This window comes from Heliangelus exortis, chromosome 21 (assembly GCF_036169615.1).
Source record: "Heliangelus exortis chromosome 21, bHelExo1.hap1, whole genome shotgun sequence".
NCBI classification, from domain to species: Eukaryota; Metazoa; Chordata; class Aves; order Apodiformes; family Trochilidae; genus Heliangelus; species Heliangelus exortis.
Window position 1 is genome coordinate 1,041,633 of NC_092442.1, and position 19,563 is coordinate 1,061,195.

Consider the following 19,563-nt stretch of genomic DNA (forward strand, 5'->3'; position numbering starts at 1 on the left):
CTCTCAGCAGGGACCACAGCTCACAGACCCAAAGTTTTCTCTCTTCAACATACACTTTTCCCTATGAAAATACTCTAACCAGCTTATTGCAGAGGGCCTCTCCTGCACAGACAGTCTTTAAAGAACAATAAATCCCTTGTTAATTTTTCTTACTGGACCCAAGTTTTTTGAAGAACTTTTTTCCTTTGATGAAGAAGCCTCTCTTCTTTTTGCTCTGACCAGATACATCACTGCCTTTGAGAGCAGCCAGTGATGCCTGCTCTGGACATTGCTCACCCATGACAAGGCAGGAAGGTGGTAGAGCAGGAGTTGGTGAGGAGTCACTCTGATCAACAGACCCATCTGGATTTAACTGGAGTGGGAAAAAGAGAAAACAAAAGAAAAAAGCCCAAGTTAGTGCTGATGTAAGACAACATGGCAACAGAAACCTCAGGCAGAGAACTTGCCTTCTCCCCACCAGTCCATCCCTCAACCTCCATGGCTCAGCTGCTTTATGCAGTGGCAGAGCCTGGCAGGAAGTTTCAGGGGATTTAAGCTTTTTTGTACTCACTACCCAGGCCCTGCCAGAGCTCAGACATTCTGACATTCCTTAACTTCAGGCTAAGAAGCAGACAGCAGAAAAGCCCCTCTGAGGGCCTGGTAAGAGATGTTGTTCCACAGCTGAAGCCACTGAAGTGAAGCCCCTCTCTCCCAAGAGCAGGGCTGGATCCTGCTGCATCCATGTACACCCACTGGGTGCCTGTCTGGGGGAGTCTCCTGGGCTCCCAGCACACTGTGGGAGAAGAGACAGGACATGGGCAAAAAAACCCCAAACAACCTCATGAGAGCACGGGCTGTGCAAGACCTTCAGAAGTTCTCCTCTCTGGACATATTAAAAACCCACCTGGATGCAGTCCTGTGCAATGTGCTCTAGGTGATCCTGCTTTAGTGGGAGAGTTGGCCTAGATGATCTCTAGAGCTCCCTTCCAACTCTGATAATCCTGTGATTCTATCCCTGCTGGAAGCTGAAGGAGGCTGGCTAAGCTAGGAGCCTTCTGCAGCAGTGGTCATGCTCTGTGTCAGGGTAAGAAGAGAAATTCAGAGTCTTGCAAGGCTGATCAGCAGGCACCAGATCAGAGGAGGGGCAGAAAGCAAAGTCTGATGCTCTGCAGTGGAAGAAAAAGTTTATGATGGAGCAGGACATGGAGAAGTCTTGGATCCAGTGGCACACAGTGCCTGGCATGTGCTGCTCAGTCACCCAAACATCTGAGAATGTTACCTGGGGTCCACAGTCCCAAATGATGCACTGTGTGCCACTACTTTGGGCTTCTAGAACTCAGCAAGTGCCCTTGCCTGGGCTCAGTTTCCTCTTGTCAAAAGACTTAATGGCAGGACAGTTCCCAGCAGCATTCTTCCCATGACCTCCTCTTGCTGGTTTTAGGTGTCCAGACTGAACACTTCTAACCTGGCAGGGCAAGCTTTCCCAAGAAGCTGTGAAATTCATCAGCTCTGGGTTTCAGAGGCCTCAGAGAGCTGTTGTCCCACTGCCTTTTCTTCCACCCAGCTTTCACAAGCCAGCATCTTCCAAGCTCCTGGGTGTACATCCTATCTTGGCATTACCCAAAACACACCATGAGGGTGGCTGGAGCTGTGGAACATCACACCCTCATCACCTCTCTGCTTGGGTCCCACTGAGGAAGAGTTGAGTGCATGTCCCCTAAGGGTCAGCAAGCCCCCAGAGCTCAAGATGAGTTGGTGACATGGGCAGCAGGATGCTCTGCCAGGGGTGGAACTGCTGAAGAGCAAAGATGTCATTACCAAGGCATAATCATGGGTTATGTGCAGTGGGTTTGAAGCTTCCTGGGGTCAACAGCACGAGCAGCATTGCTCCAGCATCCTGATCAGCACCCCACCTCCTGTCTGACATCTCCCCCCCCCCAGGCTGTGCTCCAGTCACTTCACTCTGCTGCAGGAAGACACTTCTGGGATGAGAGGAGCAGAAACCTCTTCTCTGGACAGAGCAGTGCAGGGTTTTCAGAGAGCTCTGGCTTGGTGTGAGCACACTGCTCCTTACAGCTCCAGAACACTGAGAGGCAGCTGCAGCATCACCTCAGCTGTCCCAGTGACAGTGCCAGCAGTGCCTCCTACCTCAGCTAAGGTCTCTGGCTACAGGGACAGAGATGTAACTGCTCTGTACATCTCCCTGTTACAGGAAGCAATAAAGTAGTTGATTTTTCCTGAACTCACAGTGTTTCACCAGGAAATCTTGTTCTACACACTTTCAGAAGCACTTCTGTGACTCCAGATGTGCTGCCAAGGGTGCTGCAGAGGGCTCAATGGCCCAGCCTGGCTCTTGGAAAAGCTGCACTCTGTCTTCCAGGTTCTTCCAGGTTCATGGCTCTGATTAATGCTGCAGCATCAGCTGCAGTCTCTGTGTCTCCTGAGAGCACACACAAGCAAGCCACAAGGCTGGTCTGTTCTGAGAAGTCTGGAAATAAACCTGAATGAATTTAGAGTAACCATTTTCATCCAGCAGTGCAGGATGTATGGAGGCAGAGGAAGACAAATGAGGGCTAACTTGGTAGCCTACTGAGCTCCAGAAACTTCATGCACTGTGCATGAACTTGACTCCTTGAATAAAATGCACAACAGCATTGGGCTAATATCAGAAGGGGTCTGACCAACAAATACAGAGTTATCTCCCCTATGAAGCTCAACAACCTTGAAATCACTTTTCTGTCAGAGGTGGGACAATTTTAGGGCAACTCTTAAGTGGTCCAGCAAACCTTGTGTTATTTCTCCTGCATGAAAATCTATCTGCAATTGAGAGGAAGGTACCCAGACCAACTTGCAAATGTCCCAATTACTTCCTGCAGCATCCTTACTACAGGATTGATGTTAGGAGTGGAAGAGTTAAAAGGAGGGACTGGCAGCTTCCTGACTCCATGGCTGGCAGTGCTGCCCATTCCCAGCTCTGCAGGTGATGCCCAGGCAGATTCCCACACACAGAGGCACTCACACACACACAGGCACATACAGGGATTCTCCATATGGCAGAAAGGCAACAGAATCAGTTCATGGATTCAGCTGGTAAGACACAAATGTATACTAAAATTAGGGTTTCTTCCCTAAGAGAAACACAAAGGAGAAATTGTCCTGTCAAGATCCTGATAAAATCTATCAGGGTTGATAACAAAGTCATGTTAAGTTTTCAGGGGTGGTTTTCAGTGCTGTCTCCAGTACTACTGATCTGCACAATTTCAGGAAAACCATGTTTGAAACTAAGAAGAAAGCAGATCTGCTCCCACTGCCCCCCAAAACCAGAGATCTCACCTCCCAGCCCCCAAATTGTTTCTTTAAGTGTTATCAGGTAGAACAATTACCCACACAAGGTTGGTTTTAGGGACTAAATGTTATTACTTGCCAAGGCTGATGGTGTGCAGGGGTTTTTCAGGACTATACTCAGGAAGGTGCAAAATCAAGAAGAAAAAAACACAGGCTGAATACGGGGTGTGCTCAGCCTGAGAAGGACTTTGCAAAGGCCAAATAAAACTTTGGCTTTGAGGTGCTCCATCAATGGTAGAAAAGCCAGGCTGAATTACAAAGCAGGTATTTTCTAAACCTCAAAATTCAGCACAGTCACATCACAGTCCCCAAAACCACCAGATAATTGTTCCAAACAATTTCACTTCATGTGCTGAACAGCCCATGGCTTGTCTTTAACACAGAACCAATCTGGCACCAGAGGATTTGAAGGTGGACTTGCTAGCAGAGCCCCAAACCAGCCTGTCAAACTACAAGAAAAGGACTAAGCTACAGGTGCAAAACCCTTGAATATGCCAGGCTGGGTGGGAGGTTGAAGAGGTCTTCTCACACAAACTTACATGGTTGCTTTCTCTATGTATCATTCATATCTATCACTGGACTCTTCTCTTCCTCATTCTCTGAAGAAAAGAACCATCACAGGTGCATAACACAGGCAGAAATAAATACATGAAATCAATTAGAATCAAACACTTTCTGAAGTGCTTTACAATCAGTCTTTGACAGAAACTGCAGATTACTGATGCAAAAATACTCATCTGACAGCCACAGCATTAAAGCAACTGCTAAGCTGGTGAGCAGGAGTCTTTCAGGGCTGAGCTTATGACTGTAACTTCTTGGATCCTCCTTTATGTGTTGTGGTTTTTTACTCCTCAATCTTAACCCCCAGATGCTGTCAGTTTGAAAGCTAAACTGCTTCACCATCTTTAGCAGTTTAAGATTCACTTGGAACTAATTCCAAATCCACCTCCCCCCATTCAATTTGGAAAGTAAATTGTTGTTATTCTCAGATCATAGCAGCAGGGAGAAGGGAAGTGTGAAAAACAGGCAGGGTGAAATCATTAAATCCAAGAAGTTACAAGCAATTTAAAAACCACTCATGATCATGCTGAAGAAGCTTCTGATAGGATTAGAACTGGGTTTAATGCAAGTCCAAAGCTCTGCTAGGATGCTGTGCTGGGTACAGATGCCCCTGGGGCTCAGGCTGGGACTGCTCACTGAGATGAGAATCTGCTTTGCCAATGCTGCCCTTCAGAAGACTCAAATAACACTTCTCCAGTTCTGCCACACAGCTTTTGCCTTTGGTTGCATTTGTTGCCCACTTCCCCAGCCCCAAAAGCAGCAGCAAAGGTGCTTCTGTGTGCACTGTACGTGCCAATGACACACTTGAACAAGCAAGTTTCTTAATTCCAGAGGGTGAATATGTTGTGGTGTTTGGAAAGCCCCAGGCAGGGTTTGTTCCAGCTCAGGGTTGGCTCTCTGAATGTGCCTGGCTTCTCCATAAGATGTTCTGCCCATAAGCAGGGATGCTGTGACATTGCTGTGACAGAGCTAAAAGCTGAGTGTGCTCAGGTTCTGCCTCTCCAAGGTAATCACTACAGATACTTAAGTGTAGGTAACACAACTTTGCCTACAAGCAAGGCAAATGTACTGCTTTTAAAAGGGAGCAAACATGCCCTTCACATTTGGAAGGTGTTTAGGTAGATCTGGATTGCCCAGCAGAGGCAGGAGGCAGGACTGCACACTGACAGCCAGGACAGGACAGGACAGGGCTCCTGGGGAAGCAGGCAGGCAGCAGGACAGGCTGCAGGCTCTCACCAGACACAAGGAGCAAACATGAAATCAAACCCAGGCAGTTAATGTGAATTCCCACTGAAATTAAATTGGCTTAATCATGATCAACTGAATTTTCCAAGTCCCCAGACTTCAGACTGCAAAGAACAGCAGTTCCTGGACCAGCTGAGTACCAAAAATATCAAATCAATCCTGACCTAAGGCAATGGCTCCTTGCCCTGCAGAGCCAGAGCCAGTGCAGGGGGATTGGATCTCTGTTTGATCTCTGGCAGAGAACTGGAGAATCATAGAATTGGCTGGGTTGGAAGGGACCTCAGAGATCATCAAGTCCAACCCTTAATATGAAAATAAGAAATATGAAGGACAAGAAAATCAGAAACATTTCTATTTTATATGGGATTTTTTTTATTACAAGTCACTTCTGTTAGGGGGAAAAAAAAAAAAGGTGTCATGAACCACAGGAAAAATACTTCCAGCCCTGAGCATACAGGGGCCAAACTGCTGCATCCAGGGGAACAGTCACCCACAGAGACTTGGCAGTCAGTTTCTTCACCAGCAAAAGAGAAGACAGGGATGCAAGTAGGATTCTTGAAATAAGGGCAGATTTGTTGTATATGTTACCCTGTTTATCAGCCACTTTCCTCTCTTACTCACCATTAATAATACACAATTAGATAAACCAGACCCTTCACACCTGCAAGGTCAGCTCTCTGAGCCCTGGAGCTTACTTTAATTTCCCAATGGTTTCTGGGGGACCCCAGGCTGGGGCTGGAATAATAATCCAAGCATCAGAAACAGGCTCTTGTTGCTGGAGATGTTGGGGAGAGGGGTCAGATCTGCCATAAGCTGCACTCTGAGTTCAACCTGTTCTCATTTTAAGGGTTCAAGTCTCCCAGAGGAGAGTACTCTCTGCCCCACTAGATTAATAATTTGGGAAGAGGAAGTAATTCTGAGAGAGAAATTGAAAAAAAACCCCTCTCTGAGTGCTTCTTTCCTCCCAGGGAAGTTAGACCTGTGTCACCTCTGGGCTCTTCAGCCCTGGTACTCATAGTTCATTAACCAGTGATTGCCCAGCAAGGGCCAGCACTGATGGGCTGGGAACAAAGGGACAGAGTCTCCTAAACAGGAAAGCACAGGGGACCCAGACAACTTCTGAGTTTAGAAGATGATCCAGCAGGCTTCCCACAAACGTGTCTGAGCCAGGCCTGTCATCTGCTTTGCTAAGGCAGCATCAGGCTGTGGTGCTGAGCCTCTCCCCAGAAAGCTTGAAATGCCTGGGAGCAGGAGATGGGGCTGCAGGTGAAGCCTCAGGGAGCTCAGGCAGCATTTGAAGATAAAAACGGGAAATGGGTACAGAAAAAAGAAAGAGCTGAGCACAAAAAGCAAGACAAGGAACGCTGCAGAGAGCAGGAAAGCCAGGGTGATACCAGCAGGAGAAGCCAAGGGAAGAGGATTCAGGTCCATATAATTTCTTATGGACTGGCCCAAAGCCAATCTGGCTTTTACACACTTTGTGGGTCTGGCACCACTTGATGGGGCCAATAACCTTCCAAGAAGAACTGAAGGTTGAGTACATGTGTGCTGGCACTAGGCTGCTCCCTCCCTGGCTCCCACTGCCTACAACAACCCAGCACACTGAGGTCCAGGAGCTGCCAGACTTCTGGCCTCACCCTCTGAGGACAGAGTGAACCTGGCAGATGACCCATAACATATTGCAAGGGGTTAGGTTCTGCCTTTGAATTGCCTGTATTTGTGGGATGCTTCCAAAGCACAGCTTGGTTTGGGAAAATTCCCACTGTTTTGAATTAATCTGGAAGCACCTTGGATTGGATTAAGATGTATCTAACTCAGGATGTGTGGAGAAGCATTGGTGTTTGGGTGTCAGTAACTCCAGAACTCTCTGGCATGGATATGAGCACATCTGAGGATTTTTGTGTGTCTGGGGAACTGGCTGAACTGTTTTGCTTGCAGCAGGATTCCATCACTGACCTTCTGATGGATCTAAAGAATTTGCTGCTGGGACCTGCTCTTTGCTCACCTGACCATAGTGAGACTGAGGCCTAGGTGGATGCTATTGCTTTGTTTCTGCTTTTGCACTATAGGCAAATATTCAAGAATAGCTCCTAGCACTCCCTTCTAAACTTCTGAGCATCTCCCATGGGATGAAGTGAGCTGCATGCAGTAATTTAAATGATTCCATCAGCTGCTGCATGCTGTGCAGTGCCCAGCCTCCAGCCACAGGACAGTCTGGATGCCTGTACTAGGCAGTCACACAACCTTACCTGGCTCTCAGCACTCAGCAGAAATGCTTCTTTATCCTTTGAATGAAGTTCCTCAACCGTGCCTCCCTCTGAAGTTACAGCTTCCAAGAAGTTAGATGGGACAAGCCCTCTCTGTTGGTTCAGCTCTCCCTGCAAGATCAATATTCAGTTCCCATATCAGGTTTCCTGGCTGAGGGAGAAATAATCAACAGAGGAGAAGTTCCATGCAGAGATGACTAGGCTGGGGGCTGAGAGAGGCCCAGGAACACACTTGTGTTGGAGGGATCCTCAGCAAATTTCATTACTCCAATTCTTGCTTAGTTGTGGAACAATTCAGAGTTAAACCCCAGGAGAGAAAAAGTAAGAAAAGATGGCAGTGAGCCATGACAAATCTATTCCAGCAACATGGTCACTTCTACAAACTCAAAAAGTTTCCACTGCAATCCTAGATGGAACTGGAATAGGACTGTGCCACAATATCTCTAAAGACCTTTGATTTGCTCTGGTATTTATTTTTTTCCAGAAGGGGGTATGACTGGTACAATGCCCTGTAGGCACAGCCTCAATGCTCAGGAAGGTCCAGAGCTGCAAACTAAGCTTCCCCAAATCAGAATACTTTGTGTCCTCATTTCTGTTCTCCTGCCACTAGATGGACTCAAGGGTTTTCAGATGTGTCCCCAGGACCTTCCCCACCCCTGTACTTACATAATAGAACCCATCATCATCCATGGACCCAAACACAGTGATAATGTCCCCAGCACTGAAGGTCAGTTCAGCCTGCAAAGAGAAGAACAACAACTGTGGCAGGAGAAGCACTGCCCACAGCTTCTCACCAGAAATAAAAGGTCACAAGAGCCTTCTTGCACAATCTCACCCTGGGGACAGGAGGCCACTGTGTTAGGACTTGCAGAACAAGCAAGTGACCAGAGGAATTCAGTGCTAATGAAGCATTTCATAAATTAAGAGCAAAGTCTGTTTCTTAAAACACTTTTAGTAGGGCTTCAAAATAGTACCTACCCCATGTTCTGGGAAGGTTTGTTGAGAACAAGCTGAACAAGCATCAGAAATAACTTTTATTTCTTTAAATGTAAGCACTAAATCCTGCCCCTCGGTCAGTCCTGTTCCATATGACATGCTCAGGGATTAGTCACAGGAATGGATCCAGAGGGAAAGATCTGACCTGGGAACAGAACACACAACACACCCCACCCTTCCTGATCCCATGGCTCTGTCCTGTCAGCCATCCCAGCATGTGCTATGGAGCACAACAGACAGAGGTGTTAGCAGACTTCTAATGGAAGAAACAGCCCAATTACCACAAAAAGAAAGCTGCTCTAAGACAGAAATGATGGAATTCCACACAGGCTGTGTCCCACTCAAGACACCCTGGCTTTATATGCACACTTCAGAGTGTGAGGTGGGAGAGACCACCTCTAAAATATTTACATTATTCCCCTAGTACTAAAGGTATCTCTGGAAGCTGCAGGTTCCTCCTGTTTGCTGTGAATTTCTCCTAGCAGAAACATATTTGCAGGGAAATAGAACAGCACAGTTGATGCCTTGGTGCAAGTTCACACAGAGCAGCTCCAGCCTTCTTAGCAGAACAGGTGACCAAATATTCTGGAAGTGTGAATGGGGAACACCTCCAACAGTGCAACAGAACTGCACCAGTTTGTTTCAATAATCTGAGTTCTACCCAAAGTTCTAGAAAGACCAAATCACTGCAAAAAACTTGTCAGGTTCTTGTTGGAAAGGTCTCAAGAGTGTTCTTTGGCCAGATGCATCCTCTCACTGTACCTCTCCCAAGATAATCCAGCACCCATGCCCAGGAGCCAGTCAGTTTGGGAGGCAGTCATTACCTGGCCTGTGCCACCCCCTGGCCACGTGCTCCTTTCTGGGTGCAAGAAAAGAATCTGAATCCAAACCTCATGTTTATGTTGGCTCAGAGTAGACCAACACTGCTACAGAGGGAGAGAGAACAAAGCATGTTCTAATTTTAAAAGGTTTTTTGCAGGAAGGGTTCTGCATTGCAATCTTTCCACCTGAACAGACTTATAAAAAAAAAATTATTTGGATTAGATGTAGGGACTGCTTGAAAAGCAGGAACTGGGGAGACTTGTCCATGACATTGGAGCTAAACCTTCTTGCTTGAACAGAGACCTACACAGGTATTTAAAGCAGAAGACATGCTCCAAGACATGCTCATCTTTAGTATCAGAAGTCCATTCAAACCCTTAAGCTGGTTTTTGCTTTACCAGAGTGTGCCCTGAATCAGCTGGTAACAGCAGGAGCTACTTTCTGCTGCCCCAGATCTGCTTAGTCCTGTCTAATAACAAGAGGCCATGTCTAATAACTCTGAGGCCATGAAGTGTTTGCAGCTTCACTGAGACACACTCTGAAAACCACTAGGGGCACATTGCTTGATTCCTCACAGGTAACTGAACACTGTTATCAGAGAAGATATTCAAGAATCTATCAGTAAACTCTACATTTTATGACTTCAGCCAACCCCTTTTTTATAAGTAATATTGCCAAGCTAGAATTGCCTCTGTTTTCACCAAAGTGCTAAGTGCCTCAGGACAGAAGGAAAAAAAAAGAGAGAAGTAAAAGAAACCTATCCAAGATTTAGCAGGGAGCAGCTGGTGGTTACCTCTGCATCTGCATTTGGAGAGCTCTCCTTAGGGTTGTAGTCAAACACAGCCACCATGCTTCGAGAAGTCAGCAGTTCAGCTTCAGAGCCTTTATCCTTCTGTCCTGCAGGACAAAAATAAAACCAAATACCTTGAGCTGGGAGTTCTAGGACAAAACCCCAAATCACAGAACCTTCAAAACACTCCTGTTTAGTCCAAGGCCACTACTAAATTAGAAGAACTAAACCTCTCATGTGAATGACTGTGTTCTTACAGGGCTTTGAAGCAGCACTGCTTGGCCCTTGACCCCAAAACACATCTGTATTACCATCATGCATTACTTACTCATAGTGAAAAAAAACCCTAACAATTCTCACCTGAATGAGACCGGGACTTCTCCTGTTTATCCAGCCCTGTTGGGGGAAGAAAATATCTTATCAGAGACAGCTCATCTTTCAACAGTGACCACACAACACAAATGGCAAACAACAAGAAAAAGAACAAAGACCAAGGCAGTAAACAACTGAAGCAAAATGTTCATGCAACTCAAAAGTAACCAGTAACCATTACTCAGAGACAAAACAAGAAGCAGAGGTTGAGCTCCAAAACTATAAAAAGACATCACTGTTGTTAAAAACTTAACACCAGCACAGGGATGGGCTCTCTTTCCACTTCCTAGCAGTTGCATAAACATCTGAGGGTCCTGTAAGCAAGTAATAAAAATTCAATGCAGTCTGTAATCCTTTTGCAAAACTCAAAGGTAAGCAGTGGGTGACACAGACCTTTCTTGGAGCGTCTGGGTTTTGGAGGAGGGACGGATTGGCGGCGTGGAGGTGGAGAAAATGTGCCATTTCCTTCATAAAAATCCAAAAAAGCAAATAAATAGACAAGAGAAACAGACAGTGAACAGAAAGTGAAAAGCATCTTGAAGAGTGAACAGGCAACAGAGTAGCATGATGTGCCTCCCCTGGGAAGCAGACACTGATTTCAAAGGGCAAAATCTAATTCTCCACTTCTCAGACAAGGCATGATCCACATCCCAGCCTCACACAGAAATCCACACCATAATTATGCCTGTTAGCCCTATCCCAGTACAAACTTCACTGTGCTCCATCTTTCAGAAGCAGCATCACATGGATAAGACAAAACCTTGTACTGCTCACTCCTGAAATATGTGAGGGGATGTGCACCCCATCAACCCACCCAGGTGGGAAGAGATCTGGGGGGTCCCCAGCCAAGGCTTCCACACAGAGCAGGGTCAGTACTGGACAAGTCCCCAGCTGACTCAGCAGAAGGGTTCACAGATTTCTGAGTAACAAGCCTGTAATGGGGGTTTATGGCAGCAGGAAAAGGGATGCACACTGCCAGCTGCCTAAGGCAACAAGGTTTACTCTTTGCAAACATTAGGTGCATCTATTTCACTACCACCACACTCCTGAACACTTTGAAACCCATTACATTTCATGAAGCCTCAGTGTGATTAAGTTCCTTTACCCCAAGAGTATGCAGTGAGGCAGGGGACAGAAAGCCTTGTGGGGACAAAGGCCACTGCAAGCATCCAGCCATCTCCAGGCACAGAGGGTACAAGCAGGAGAAACATTATGAATGCTTCAAGTGAGAAAAAAGCCTTACTTAAGTCTCTCCTCCCCCTAGACATGAGATGTCAAAAGACACAAACCTACCCAAAAAATCCCACAGCCACAAAGTGAAAGCAACAGACTCCTCCCTCCACCCCTCTGCTCCTCAGGCTCAACCTTCCCATGCCCCACGTTTAGAAGTTGGGCACTGTCAGCCCCTCAGCTCTGGGGCTGGATCCTGGGTCCCACTGCAGGGAAATGGAAACAGATTGGATTGCTGCTTCTTTCTTTTTTCATTTCTTGGGTTTGGTTGTTGTTGTTTGGGGTGTTTTTTTGAGTTGGGGGTTGGTTGTCTGTCTTCTTCCACTGCCTGTGAGAGGCAATGGAGCAGCTCAGTCAATGTCAGGGCTTACCTTTGCCATCAGCCAACAATTGCCACTGATAGCAGAGAGTAGAGGGAGGTGCAGGGTGAGGCAGGAAAGACAAGGGACAAGGACTGGGACATCAATGTGCAGACAGCAGTCTTGGGCAGCTCACAGTCACTGAAGAGCAGCCTGGCTCAGCCTGAGCTGGGGTGGGGGTACACACCAGGGAAGGTTCCTCTCCTCTCACTGACTACGTGAGTCCGAAGAAACAGAAAAGTTTCTGCAGCACACAAAGCACTGAACCACATACTTCAAGGAGTGAATAAGGAGGAGCCCAAGGACCAGGTCTGCTTCTTGTACATTCCTGACTGCCTACCTTGCTGCCTTCACACCCTTCCTTCTCCTTCCCCACAAGTCTCACCCCAAGTTCTTCCACTCCCAAGTCACAGATTCTTTCACCCAAGAGCAGGGTCACCCCTGTGGGCTAAGTTGCAGACTCCCAAAGTAAAGAAGACAACACAGAAGTGAAAACTCTTGTTCATGTCCTTTAACTGTTCTGATTTTTTGTTTCCCCTTCTCTACCAAGGATCAAGCCTCCCTCACACTCTGTGCTGAGTTCACAAACATGATGCCTCAAGCACAGGAGCAGCTCCAGCAGCTGCAAATGCAGCCTTGGGCAGTGCTGTGCTGCAGCATCCAGGTATGAACTGAGACCTCAGAACACTTGCATCCATTGAGACCTTCCCACTTGCTACTGCAAGAGCCTACTATCCTGGGGACCAGCCCTAGAGATGGTTTGGATGGGCTGCACTGCCTACACAGCTTTGACAGCAGTACTAAGCTGTCCACATTTCAGCAGAAAACAGGCTGACAACAGCACAGCACACACAGAGGAGATGCAGTACCTGTGCTCTCCATCCGTGTGTCAGTGGGCAGGAACCCCTGCTTTAAGAGCTGCTTCTTGATTTCATTATTCTCCACCTGGACTTCTGAGACCATGTTGCAGGGAATGTAGCCCTCCCTTCCTGCACATTCACCCCTGTAAAAGCCATCAGCATCCTTCTCTCCACACACCTGCATGGAAAAAGACAGGCCAGAGAGTCTTTATGCTGTAGGAACTGAGATGCACAGAGAAAGGGAAGGTATGGAAACTCCCAAGATGAAGGAGGCTCTGCCTCTCTTATGCTACTCCTGGATCACCAGATAGATGTTCACCGTGCTCTTACTTTGAGGATCTGTCCCTCCTTAAATGGAAGCTCCTCTTCTGCTGCATCAGGGTTAGGAGACATAGAAACAGGATCGTAGTCAAAGAGAGCCACAAATATTCTAACTCCATCATCATTAACAGAGGGTTCTGAAGTGATGCTCCTTGAAGAACCTGTGTGCAGCAGGGGACACACCAGAGGTAACGTCAGCACTGCTCCCCTGCATCCCCAAGTCTTCTCTCCTGCTCCCCAACTCTCTCCCTCTTGCCCACTCACCTGAACCAGGGAGCAAAGGTTTCTGCATTTGTCTTCTTCTTATGCTCTTGCTCCCTCTCCTGCTGGGAGCCTGCCAGGCAGCTGTGCCAGGCAGCTCCTGTCCCCTACGCTCTCTGTTACTGGATGCCTGCAACAGGAACCACCAAAGAGTTAGTAGCAGCTCTGCCTCTCCCAGCCAGCACTCAGCCCAAAAGCACTCCACAAAGAGCAGTGCATCCAAATGCAACATTCCTCTTCAGGGACACTCTGGAGCTGAAAACACCAAGGGAGCTGGAAACCAGAACCACGTACAGGCAGGCACCCTGCCAGGCACCAGTGACAATCCCCTTGGTAAATGGGAGGAGGCAGGAAAGGGCATGTCAAGGGGAGGCAATGACATTGCAAGCCATCATCTACACGAAGCTTTCACAAATCAGCTTATTTCACCAGGGGCTTTCATTGGGGTCACACAACCTCCTGCCCTGGGGAGGAAGACCCAGTGTGAAAAGGAATACTGCATCGATGACACTCGGCTAGACAGCAGGAAAAGCAGAAGCAGCTCAGACAAGAAAAGCCATGGAGCAGCACAGAACTACGGAATCTCTCATATATTCTTCCAGACAATCCTAGAGGAGGGTTCTTCCTCTTGACAACACTGAACAAAGCAAGATACAGGCAGGCCAGGGAAGCAGAGGGAAGCTAATGCCATTGCAAGCTGCTTCAAAGCCAGAATAGGAAATGTCACCCAACCCTTTTGTGCAAGGAGGTGCTACGTATCCCCTTCGAAGGATGTTCGAGCCTCCTTCTCCAGCCAGGTGACTTACAGTCCAGCTCCCAGTCCTGCTCCTCAGACCTGCTCTCACATCTCAGTGCTTCCTTCTCCTGGCAGAACTGCAGGTGCCGGCTCGGAGACCCAGCCCACTCCATACTCTGCTCTTCTATCACCTCTGGTCTGCTCAGGTCCCTTCTGCCATCCGTGTGGGCAACCTCAGACTGACTGGAGCAATCACTCCAGTCCCCCTGACAGCCCTGGGACCTTTCTGGCCACTGTCTGCTCTCAGTAGGGAACGCACAGGTCGAATCCTGATCGTCTTCAGAGTCATATTCAATGTCTATTTCCAGGCTCCTGGGGCTGGAGCAGTGTGTTGCCATCACAGGAGGTTCTGCAAACCCTGAAATCACTGCTTTAGTCTGCTTTTTTCGTAAGGTGCTTTGTCTGGCATGACTGTACATATCAAACCCCTCCTTACCACCAGCACTGCTGACCACGTTCAGCTCCTCCCTGAGGCTGGGAGCTCTGTATAACCCACCTCCCATCTGGCTGCAGTTACCCAGCAGACGACTGCAGTGCTCTGTGAAGTCATTCTGCCTCTTCCTACCCATCTCAGGCCGACTCCGCATCTTCTCTCGAGAATTATTTCCCTTCTTTTTACTCCAAGCAGAACTTGTCCCAGTTCCAGACTTGGGATCGTTCTCTTGGTAACCCCAGTTCCAGTTTGCCTTCTTCTGACCCCAGGCTGGTTGGACAGAGGCAGGAGTCACCTGGTCTGCAACCCCTCTGCTCTCCTTAACACCAGGCTCCTCCCGTAGGATCTGAACAGACAGATCCTTGGGGGTATTACTCCCATCTGCCTTTAGAGATAGCTCCTTGGTGTTGAGCAGCTTCCCTGTCCTTCCTGAATGGCATGTAGGTGCTTCCAAGGAGTCTTGAGGCCCTGCCTTTTCCTCCGTAACACACTTCTCATCCTCATCTTCTTCCTCATCTTCAGTCACTTCAGGGATGCTAAACAATTTCTTGCTGTGGTTCTTTTGAAGCGGGAGCTCCAGTATCCTCTCCAGAATCTCCTCATCGCTGTCAGTATCACAAAGATCCATCTGTACCCAGCCCCCGAGAAAAGTCACAGCCAGGACAAGCAAAGGAAAAAAGAAAGGAAATAAACATTAAAAAGAGAGGCAAAGTTACAGCTGATTCCCTCCCAGCACAGCAGAATGAAGCAGCAGCTGTGGTCTGCAGCGAAGCAAGCAGGAAAAGAGCAATGGAGCTTCTGGCAAAAGGCATCGGATGAAGGGGCAATGCAGTGGAAAGTGAGGAAAGCCAATGCATGAAGAGCTCCCTCCCAGCCTCTGGCTCTACACACACAAGGATCTGCAGCACCTCTCATCCTGCCCCACTTAACTCCCCACAGCTTCAGCATCCTCAGCCTGGGATCCTGGGGCAGAAGGGGCACAGCTACTCCAGGGCTGCTGACTGCACGTCTGAGCTGAGTGGGTTCCTCCCTCTGCAGGGCTGAGTCTCACCAGCAAGCACAGTCCTGCCTTACCTCTCTGTCCTTGTACTGGAACAGAAGGAAGTGACCCTGTGCAGCCAGACACCCCCTGGAGATGCTGCTGCTATGGGAGGACCTTCCCTAGGCCCTTCCCATCATCTGCTGAGGTCCTGCTCTGCAGCAGGTCACTGCCTGCAAAGGCAGGAGAAGAAAGTTGCCCCATTAAAGTATTTACATTAAAACCCTTCACCTCAAAGGGGTCACACTAACTTTTATTTCCCTTGCAGCTGGGTAAGAACCTACCAGGTTACAGAAAATTTGGGGGAAAATGCTGCTGAATTTTAAAATTTGTCTTGGACCAACTGTAGAACATATATTTTGTCTCTTACTACATTTATACTGAAATAAAAAGGTACAATCACAGGTGCATGGTGTAATTTATGCTGAAGATACCTCTGGAGGTCTCTCATTCAACTTCCCTGACAAATTATATCATCCCATGTTCTAAAAACATCTACAGATAGTTTACAAAGCATTATGTAGCTCTGGATGCTTTTAGCTACAGGCATGAGCAGGACTGTTCAGAGATAATTAAAAATGGAACCACAGCAGGAAAAAGGCAGTTGTAAACTGCCTAGTGATTATTCCAACCTCTGTAACTTTTTCCAAGCAGAAGTTGGTCTTGAATTATATTTAGAATTGGCTGAAGGGGCCTCCCAAGGTCTCCAGCTCAATCTCCTAATTGCAGCAGGACTGCTGCCAACTGATTACAATTACTGATGCCAGTAATTCAGTGTCTTTTCTCAGCTGAAGCCTGAAAACACCAAAAAATGGACATCCCCCCCCAGTCCAGGGACCTGTCCCAAGGCTGCAACACCACCCTGGAGAGGGGTTTGTGTTCATCTCCAACATGAACCTCCCAAACAGCAACTCATGACTGCTGCCTCTTTTCATCTCAACTGCAACTAACAAGATAACTTTGGCTCTCCCATCCTTTTAATCATCCTTCAAACAGCTGTAGGCAGGTACAAGATCTCCCCAGCCTTCTCTTTGCCAGACCAAACAAGCCCATCTTCCTCAAGCTATCTTTACAGGACATGTGCTTTAGTCTCCTACCTTGGTAGCTCCAATTAGGAATATGCAAAATGTATAAATGCAACCACAAAATAAGTCCAGCAAGACTAACTTTAGCTGCTTACAAACTTGTGGCTTTTGCTCTAGAGTTTTAATATAATAAATGATTTCAGAAATTAAGCAACTCATTTGAGGTTAAACATGTTCAAAGCAGCACCTCTCCACTCTTTCATCCCCCAAAATCTGGATAGAGTTGGCTGAGGAATCTTGAGATCATAGACAACAGCCCTGCTGAGACTCAGCTCACATCAGACACCATCTGCCTTTACTTTATAAAGCAGTGCTGGGAGTTCTGTGCTGTGAAGCTTCCTGCCCCTGATGCCCTCTCCCCACTCAGCAGCTTGTGCTGCTCACGCCCTGGTCACTGCCAGAACAGAACACAATCACTTGATCAGGTCAGGAAACACCAGTTTGCTCAAGTGAACAAGTGTGGGGGATTTCATTGTCTCTTTTCCAGAAAAAAACCCCAACCAACCAAAGAACAAAAAACAACCAAACCCCAAACACTTTCAGGCCAATAAAGCATCCAAGAAAAAGAGCCAAAGAAAGGTTTTCTTGTCTGTTCTTATTTCCTCTTTTCTCCTTCCAGGGAAATTGTTTTTCTTCCATTTTTTTCTCCAGTGCAATCCCAGCACCTCTCAGCAGCTCCCTCCCAGGCAGCCCCAGCACATCCAGCCACCAGACTCTCCTGGAGCTCCTGACACACTGCACTGCAGGTCCAACCTCTCCACCTGGGAAGCAGAACCTCCTTCAAGAGGAGAAAAGAAGTGGCAGCACATTTACTCCAGAACCATTACCCTGCCTGCTACTGACTGGAGCCTGGAGCAGCCTGGAAAGTCTCCTTGCCCATGCAGGGGGGTTGGAACTAGATGGTCTTTAAGGTCCCTTCCAGCCCTAACCATTCTATGATCATTCAGTGCTCAGAAGACACATCCCACCCTGCAGGCCAGCAGCCACATGGTGAGCACCAAACAAGTGATCTTTGGTCTCATGAAAACAAAACAAGGGTGCTTTCTTGCTATATCAGATTTCCTGCAAACCTTTGATTTCTCAGGCATTCAGTAGTCTCAGTACTTTCCTGCATCCACATTCATCTCAATTTGTATGATCACATCCCACTTCCCAGTCACACAGCTGGAAGCACATTACCTGTCACAGATGCAATTCCTGATCTCATGAGTTGAGATCAGCTCAATGAGCACTTCCTCAGTTGCAGTAGTTGAGCTGCAAAGCCCCACAGCCTAAGCAAAACAATCTGCACCAAGTTATTCACACACAGGAGCACTGGCAGGACTGAAGCCAAAATGGGACACACTCTAGGAGGAAAGGTGGGCTGGTGTGGGGTCTACAGACAGGTGGACTTCACAGATTCTTATGTGTTCACTATTTCTGTCTGTATTAAGAACAACATCAACAGGACTGAGTTTTAACCCTGGGTTCTTAAGTTCATGTTACACTGTTTTTCCAATTAATTAAACCCTGGGTACATTCATTACATACAAACACCTTTCCCTCTCACAAAGAATTTGGATTTTAGCTTGAGACAGCACTGGGATTAAAAGCAGAGCAGACAGGAGCTTATCCAGGCACTCCTGGGAGCACTGGGCTGCGACTGGCACCTCCTCCTGTGAGCTGATGGCATGGGATGGCTGCACTGGTGCTCCCCACAAGCATCACTCTGCTACAAGTTACCTTTTCCACATTCTCCTGGGAACATGGCTCTCTCTGGTCCCCGTTCTTCTCTTCCAGAGCTTCAGAAGACAGTTCATCTTCTTCCTCCTCTTCCAGGATATCTGAAAGGTCAGAACTACGGTTGTGCTCGGCAAAAAGGGTCAGCTGTCGTCTTCCCATCTCAGACAGTTTTTCTTCTTGCTATCAAAAAGTAAAAGAGATTTCCTCAGTCCCCTAAGGGATGCCATTTCAGGAATAAAGTAGCATTTCACCTTTCTGTAGCACACGTGCAACTAAAGCAAGGCAGAAAATAAAGTGGGCAGCACTCAGTGCACCCACATGCTGACACAAACTGGCAGAGATGCTCCAGAGCTGCAGAACAACAGGACTGCCTAAGACTGTAAAACCTGGGGGTGTCAAACACCACCCACATTCAATCAAATCTAAACACACCTCTCTCTTCACTCTGGACATTTCCTTCATCACCTCCTTGCTCGGGGAGAGCTTCAGGAAGTCCTGGCAGCAGCTCCCACCCACACTTGTGTCTGGGAAGGTGCCCTCGGTCCCCTCAGCCTGGCTGGAGGAGGGAGGAGGCTCTGGGATTAAGTGTTTCTCCTTTGCCTCTTTTTCAGCATCAGGATCTGTTGGTCCCTCCTCCACAGAGCACGTGTAGCAGGTCTCCAGATGTATCTGCAGGCTACTGCTAGATGGGCTTTCCAGCTCTGGCTCTTTGGGAACAGATTGCTCCATCTGGGAAAGAAAGAAACAAGCAAAAGGTCATTGCAAACAATGAAACCTGGGGGAGATATGAAGCAATACTTGTGCACCAAAAGGGTGCCCTTATCACCCCAAGCTCCCTGACAATAACACCTTGCACTCTCTGTGCTGCTGGCATATAAATATTTTGGCAGGGAATCTGCAGCTGGGAAGGCTGCTCAGCCCTGGAACAACCCCCTCAGTGCCATTAGCTCCAAGCAGAAACACAAGCTTTCCACTGCTGCAGCTCTGGTCACCACAGCTGGCTCATGTTAGCCCCAGAAGTGTATTTCTAGAGCAGCAAGAAGAGCCCAAGCTATACAAGGAGGTCATTTCCCATTCCTC

General features: G+C 47.7%; 1 protein-coding gene across 3 annotated transcripts in view; it reads right to left on the bottom strand.

Moving 5' to 3' along the window:
* Positions 1-19,563, bottom strand: part of TSPOAP1 (TSPO associated protein 1) — a 66,111-nt gene continuing 46,548 nt past the window's right edge. Inside the window, exons 19-30 of one of the 3 annotated variants that reach the window (XM_071765267.1) lie at positions 18,916-19,212; positions 18,484-18,663; positions 14,141-15,265; positions 13,412-13,538; positions 13,157-13,308; positions 12,836-13,004; positions 10,771-10,842; positions 10,366-10,401; positions 10,009-10,112; positions 8,064-8,135; positions 7,380-7,508; positions 1-352 (exon numbers count right to left, since the gene is read on the bottom strand). In XM_071765267.1, the coding sequence (XP_071621368.1) occupies positions 140-352; positions 7,380-7,508; positions 8,064-8,135; positions 10,009-10,112; positions 10,366-10,401; positions 10,771-10,842; positions 12,836-13,004; positions 13,157-13,308; positions 13,412-13,538; positions 14,141-15,265; positions 18,484-18,663; positions 18,916-19,212 (2,676 nt within the window). In that variant the 3' untranslated portion in view covers positions 1-139. Of the gene's footprint in view, positions 353-7,379; positions 7,509-8,063; positions 8,136-10,008; positions 10,113-10,365; positions 10,402-10,770; positions 10,843-11,995; positions 12,181-12,835; positions 13,005-13,156; positions 13,309-13,411; positions 13,539-14,140; positions 15,266-18,483; positions 18,664-18,915; positions 19,213-19,563 lie in introns of those variants that run through there. The other 2 variants (XM_071765268.1, XR_011730119.1) reach the window with 2 other exon arrangements.